Source organism: Artemia sp. Qi Xiang Cuo, chromosome 12 (assembly GCF_049724085.1).
Source record: "Artemia sp. Qi Xiang Cuo chromosome 12, ASM4972408v1, whole genome shotgun sequence".
Classification (NCBI taxonomy): Eukaryota; Metazoa; Arthropoda; class Branchiopoda; order Anostraca; family Artemiidae; genus Artemia; species Artemia sp. Qi Xiang Cuo.
Window position 1 is genome coordinate 59619185 of NC_142805.1, and position 7526 is coordinate 59626710.

The 7526-nt window shown below is 37.2% G+C and overlaps 1 protein-coding gene across 1 annotated transcript; it reads right to left on the reverse strand.

Moving 5' to 3' along the window:
- Positions 1–544: 544 nt before the first annotated feature.
- LOC148946349 (uncharacterized) lies at positions 545–1309 on the reverse strand. Its single transcript, XM_089097675.1, has one exon. It carries the CDS (start codon positions 1307–1309, stop codon positions 545–547), a length of 765 nt encoding a protein of 254 aa, XP_088953801.1.
- Between the last annotated feature and the right edge of the window lie 6217 nt (positions 1310–7526).

The window sequence follows — 7526 nt, forward strand, 5'->3', positions numbered from 1 at the left end:
TGATCCAGAAAGAGTAATTACATCTTTATTTATACTGAAAAAACATGATTATATACCCTCCAGGTAAAATCAGTATTTTACAAAAGAGACCATCTTTGAACAGGTAATATGATGCAGTTTGATTTTGACTATAGAACCAGGACAAACGTGTCTGACAAGGCCTATAGTTGTAAAATACATAGATACCCATGGTAGGGCATGAACCCGTGAAACTATACACATATTCTTGGGTAATTCCTTATAACTGATAAGGGTTTTTATTTAAATCAAACAAATAAATAAATCAACCACCAGAAGCAAACTTATTTAAGCTATACACCCTTCAAAAAAACCCTGATATATACATCGCTATCAACAACTTAAAACAATAAATAAAAAAAGAAATGAGAGAAAAAAGCGCGGCGCAACCTCCTCCAGCTTAGTGCAGCCCCCCCTCCCAAAAAAAAAACATAACTAATTATCACCGTTCTCTCACTACCACCCTCACACAACCACAATAAAAAATAACCAAAATACAACTGAGAGACCCCTCAAGAGAAAATCGCTAAGAAATATTATACTCACCAAAACACAGAGATTTTAACCTACTCCTAAAACTAGAAATATTTTCATCAACTAATAATTCATTTGGTAAACTATTATAAAACCCTAGTCCCACATAACGGATAGAGAAGAATGATCTTCTAGTTAAAGCCTGAGGTCGTCTTATCTGGGATGCTTTTCTGGTTGAGTATTCATATACATTACATCCAGCCACGAACATTTGACCAAAACATTGTGGCAATAATCCACGCTCATACTTAAACAAAAACAAAGCTGAATAAAATTTAGAAACTCCGTGTAAAGGCAGAATATGTCGTTCGACATATCTCCTTCTCACTGTTACACCTTTTTTATCACCACAAAGCACTCTTATAGCTGAGTTTTGCAACGCACGGAGCGGAAGTAGATGTGTCGGGAAAGTACTCGACCAAACGACATTACAGTAAAAAAGGTACGGGTGAACAGTAGAAAAATACAAAGACCTTATTACATCATAGGGGAAAAATTTCTTCAGCTTTCTCATAATCCCAACATTCCTTGCAATCTTACTACTTAACAACTCTATATGGGGTTTATAACTTAAACATTCATCTATCAGTACACCAAGGTATTTGACAGTCTGTAGTCGCTGGATTGAAGTATCAACAAATCTAAGCTCATTAATCCATGGATAGAAATTGGGGTTTCTTCCGTAAACAAGAAACTGTGATTTGTTATTATTTAACCTCAGTTTGTTAGCTCTAGTCCATTTCCCAATTTGGTTCATACCCGTAATAAGCTTCTCCATGATTGCAGTTCCGTCTTCACGGCCACTGTAAAATGCGCTTCATCCGCAAATAGCACAATAATTAACTTTATGGTTTCACTAACGGGAAAATTCAGGTCAAACGACAAACCCTCCACAGCTCCAAACAAATCATTAATGAAGATTAAAAACAGTGTTGGCCCGAGCACAGACTCTTGTGGCACACCATATTCAATTTTTTTTGTACCCGATACGGCCCCTCCAACACTCACATACAAAGAACGATTATGAAGGAAAGACCTTAAAAGGCCTAAGAACGCACCACGAAATCCACAATTATCAAGTTTTGCAAGCAGAATACCATGATCAACCGAATCAAAGGCCTTCACAATATCGAGGAAAACTGAAGCCACTTTCCAACCAGCATCCAGGGCATCATTTACGAACGTCACCAAAAACAGAACGGCCTGATCCGTCGACATTCCTCTTCGGAATCCAAACTGGGTTGGATTTAAAAGTCTCCGCGACTCTAGTAACTCAACCATTCTAGCATTTATCATTATTTCAAACACTCTACTTAACACTGGGAGAAGAGATATAGGTCTATAATCATGAAAAGAATTCTTATCACCACCTTTAAATAACGGAATAACTTTAGCTGACTTAAAGCAATCTGGAAAAATACCACATTTCATACACTGTTCAAATAGGTACACCAAATGCTCTGATACAACTGGAAATACATGCTTCAAAACTTTCAGGGAAAAATAATCACTACCTACGGCATTACTCTTCATGCTCCAAACTGTATTTCGGAGCTCCTTAACATTAATCGGACGCACAAAAGCAGAAACATCACTAGCCATAGGTAAAAAATGAACAAAAGACTCTTCTACAGAGGAGGAGGATCCTGTACCTACCATATTTTTTCTAATATTTGCAAAGTGGTCACACATCTGATCAGCTACTTCCTCTGGCGATGAGGTACAAACTATGGCAACAGAACTCTGGGTGGGTGGATTACCGAGTTGATTGTTTTCCAGGTCTTTGCAGGATTTCTTCCCGACTTTTTAAATTCTTCTCTGAAATATTCTATTTTAGCTTTTCAAATTAGCTTATTCAATTCGATTTATATTTTCTGTACCTCTCTTCGGCATATGGTGATGTATTAGAATACTTAAATAACCACCTCATTTTCATTATCGCAGCCATAAGTACTTTAGAAATCCAAGGTTTAACTGGTGTCTCGGTTTGAACTGACGGCCTCGACATTATACAACATGACTTCAATATTTCATTGACTTTACCATATCATAAACAAAACTTCATATTTACATCAAGTTCACTATCTTCAAGAAACTTAAATTCACATTTTTCTAATTCATTTTTAAACCGAATCAAAAAATATCCATCAGTTCTCAATAGATCATTATGTGTTTTTGAAGTATTCCTCTTCGGTGTGCAAAAATTATTCACACACAATAGAACACCAAAGGGATCAGAAACATTATTAATCACAACCGAAACCGAATTATGCATATTACTACAAAAAACTTTACCAAGGAGGGACTCAGAATTATCAGTTACCCAAGTACAAATATTCACCACAGGAAACACACCATAACAAGACATCACATTCAATAATTCACGAATCTTAGGATTAGCACTCACTCTATTTAGGTCCAGATTAAAATCACCGAACTCGAAAAAAGGTTTATTATCATCAGCAAGCTCATCCAGTTGCTTTTCTAGGAGCTCCAAGAATTCCTCAGTAGAACCTGACGGCGGGCGGTACACTACAACCACAAAAAATTTCTGTTCTAATCTATATAATTCTAATACCATAGTTTCAAATACCATTTCCTTATTTACACGCTTATCATTCCTCACCTTAATATCGAGACCATTCCTAACATACACTGCCAGTCCACCATGTTGCCTTTTCTCTCTATTCTGAACATGAAGTCGATACCCACCTATATCTAATAAACTTGTCGCATGATCTCTCAACCACGTTTCTGTCAGAGCAATCACATCTAATTTCGAAAACAGAAACAATTCCTCTAAATAATCCAATGAGCTATTTAGACCTTGACAATTCCACGATAACAAATTCAGTCAACTGGGTCCTGACAACACATTATTAATTTCAATAGGGCATCTCTGAATATACATCTCTGATTGGCCCAGAAAATGGGTGTAGGCCCAGAAACCCGTCTGCTAAGGCATATACTACTTCCCAATACGTTTCAAATTGACTCAATGATATTAGCGTGATACTCTCAGTCAAGGCGTTGGCAAATGTGCACTCTAAACGTACATTCCCCGAACGAACTTTGCTCATATCCTGGGTGCCAGACAGGTCCAAAACAATTACACCATGATTTTTTTGAAAACATTGAATCGGTTATTCCATTTTCAAATAGTTGGGAATCATGATCTAGGGATTGAATGGTCCACTCATATACAGTTCTGTAGGATTTTTTATCAAATGATAGTGTGTACAGTGGGATTCCATTCACCTTGCACACAAGGCTAGATAGTCCAAAAAAATTAAATCATGGGGGAATGCAGTCCAGGGTCCAACGGCACTGCCAACAAAATACCTGAACAGCTGGCACAAAGCACTTGAATTGTGCATTGCTCATGTAGACCATTGTCAATCAGAAAATCAGTATGATGAGATAGTTAAATGTAACGATACGAAAAGGCTCTGTTACCATCAAGATTCTTTTAGAGTTGTCCACTGAAAATGAATAAATTTAACAATAAAAGGCTTATTTAAAGTTGTTTTTTTTCAACTGATCCAGAAAGAGTAATTACATCTTTATTCATACTGAAAAAAACATGATTATATACCCTCCAGGTAAAATCAGTATTTTACAAAAGATACCATCTTTGAACACGTAATATGATGCAGTTTAATTTTGACTATTGAACCAGGAAAAACGTGTCTGACATGGCCTTTAGTTGTAAAATATATAGATAGCCATGGTAGGGCATGAACCCGTGAAACTATACACATATTCTTGGGTAATTCCTTATAACTGATAAGGGTTTTTATTTAAATCAAACAAATAAATAAATCAACCACCAGAAGCAAACTTATTTAGGCTATACACCCTTCAAAAAAAAACCTGATATATACATCGCTATCAACAACTTAAAACAATAAATAAAAAAAGAAATGAGAGAAAAACCTACGCCTCAGGCGTAGGTTTCGTATAGCAATATGCATTAATACTCATAGTATGGGGAAAATTTGGGGTTAGTTTTCATATGCCTAATGCCTTCTGTCATTTCAGATATACCAGTCTGCCTAAACAATCAATCAAGAGTGTATGTATTTGCAATTGGAGATCAAGCCAATCTTGAGTGTGTTACCGATGCTGAGCCAAGGTCAACCTATTTCAGGTATTATTTATCTAAATATGTTTCTTGATATTAAGCAATAAAAAAACTTGCAAAATGAATGCACACGAAATGCAAGGCAAACTAAAAATGCTCAGTGAAACCATAAGATAACCTAAGCTTCACCTTAAATTGCTGTTTTGCCCTACCTAGTAGTCAGAAAATATTTCAGGCATTTTTTTAGATATTCGAAATCTTTCAACTAGAAAATTTTAAAAAAAACGAAAATCCTAAAAGGCAAATTGTAAGAAAGCTTTGGGACAACATTGGAAAAGAAATTAAAAAATATCAAAATTGCAAAGGGGGCGGAAGAAGGAATGGACCCCTAGACATAAATTTACATGAGTGCCTCACTACAGTATACCAAAGTTCGGTGTGTTTCTACTTTACAAAGAAATTTCAGCATATAATTATCCACTCTATATTGTATAATTCTAAGCTTGGCATGCTACTGGAAATAATAAAAGCTTTTTTTTAAGAGTCAAAAGTGGTCGGAGGGCAACTAGCTCCTTGCACCCCCTCTTTTACACAGATGGATCTGATCAAAATTTTAAGATAGCCATTTTGTTTAAAATTGTCCAAAGATCGTATAAAATGCTCAGTGGCCATCCCCCACAGGCATTTTAGGCACAACCCCAGAGCCCAGGGGCAAGTGCTGTAAGTTATAACCCAGGGTCATATAGTGTTTTTATGGAAAAGGTGGCCGTAACAATTTGTAGGAGGCTCATTTGATTGTAATTTGGAAGCTGTAGCTCTATTTCTTAGAGTCAAAAGTGATCAGTGAAATACCAGCTACCCCCTCCCCCACGCTGTCTTTTCCCCAAATGCATTGGACTGAAAATCTATTTTTCAAATAAAAGTAATGAGCCTCACTAAGCTCAAGACGAGCAGAAATAATCCTGTTATAGTTCGCAACAAAAGATATTATGTGCATCCAGTTTTTCACATAAGCATATTTGGAATACCTCGACAACAGCTAAGGATTTTAAGTTGACACGTGAGATTAAGGATTTGTTGATTGCTGATGTTCAAAAGTGATCGGCGGACTACAATCCCCCTCCTCTTGTCCTTTGAGATCCCCCCCCCTCTTAACACTAATCAAATTTTTGAAAAAATGATTTTGTTCAAAATAGGCAAAAGATCTAGTAACTATGCTTCTGGGGTTGTAATACTCCCCAAAACCCATAGGGAAATAATTGTAAATTATACAATTTATCTTTTTTTATTTGCATGAATTTATTTAAAAAAAGGGTGAATGTTTGATTCTGACTGTGTTCGATTTTATCTTGCTTATTATTTTGAAATCAGACGTTTTGGTGTCCTTTTTACGATTCGAAAGTGATCGAGGAACCACTAGTCCCCTCCCTCCTTACGCCCTATTTTTCCAAATGCATTCGATTGAAATTTCGAGATAGCCATTGTGCTCAAATTGGTCCAAAGATAAGATAACAATAACTGCGGGGTTGACAAAATTCCCCAGCACCGGGACAAGTGTTGTAAATTATGCCCCGGGTGCATTTAAGGTTTTTATAGAGAGAATGGATGTATAAATTTTGGAGGAGGCTTATTTGATTGAAGTTGAAAGTTCTAGTTTATTTTTTAAGAGTAAAATGTGACCGGATGGCCACTAGCTCCCCCTCACTCCCTCTTTTCCCCAAATGCATCCAATCGAAATGTTGAGATACTCATTTAGTTCGAAATAGTGTAAAGATCATATAAAAATGCTTCCGGGGCTTACACAGCCCCCAGAGCCTGGGGGTAAGACTTATTAGTTATCCCTTGGGGGCATATAAGATTATAATGGAAAGAATGGTCGCATAAACTTTCATACTCACAGTGGCAGTCACACTCACTCACACTCATTCACTCACTCACTCGCTCAAACTTGCACTCAAACTTGCATTCACTCACTCACACTTGCACAAACACTCACACCCAGGTGGAAGAAGTGGTCGCATAAACTTTGAAGGGGCTCATTTGATTGGATATCGGAAGTTCTAGCACCCTTTTAAAATTCAAAAGTGATCTGAGGGCAACTAATCCCCCCTCTCAACCATCTTTTCCCCAATCGCATCTGATCAAAGTTTTGAAATAGCCATTTTGTTCAAAATAGTCCAAGATCAGATAACAAATTCTGACATCAACACAACCTCCCACAGCATGGGGGCAAGTGCTGTAAGTTGTGCCCGAGGGCATATAAGGTTCTTATGTAGGCTAAGGGTGGTCGTATAAACTTTGGAGGAGACTCATTGATCAGAAGTTGACAGCTCTAGCTACCTTTTCAAGAGTCAAAAGTGATCGGACTCAACTTGACCCCCCCCCCACGCTATCTTTACCGCAAGTGCATGTAATTAAAATTTTGAGATAGTCGTTTTCTTCAAGATAGTCAAAAGATCATAAAACAATGCCTCCAGGGTTAAACAAATTGTGAGAGCCATTTTGTTCAAAATAGTCAAAATGTCAAATTGCTATGGTTCTGGGTATGATAACCCCCCAGCCCTCGCGACAAGGGCTAGAAGTTATACAAGTTTTTCATTGTTAACATATTAGGTTTTTGTAGAACGGGTGTTCGTTTTCACTTTTGAGGAGGCTCATCATGTTAAATATTGAAGGTTCTAGTTCTTTTTAAAAGAGTCAAATGTAGTCACAGGGTAACCAGCACCCCACTCTTGGCCCCCATTTTCCCACTTGCATCCAGTCAAAATAGGGAGATGGCAATTCTGTTTAAAATAGTCCAAAGGCCAAATAACTAATCCCCTGGGGTTGAAATCCCCCCCAGCCCCAGAGGTAAGTACTTTAAATTATGCAAGTTTCTTATTGTTACTTT

What these genes read in the sequence shown, in the direction of transcription:
- LOC148946349 (XM_089097675.1), bottom strand. Translation starts at nt 1,309, where the DNA reads ATGAACCAAATTGGGAAATGGACTAGAGCTAACAAACTGAGGTTAAAT.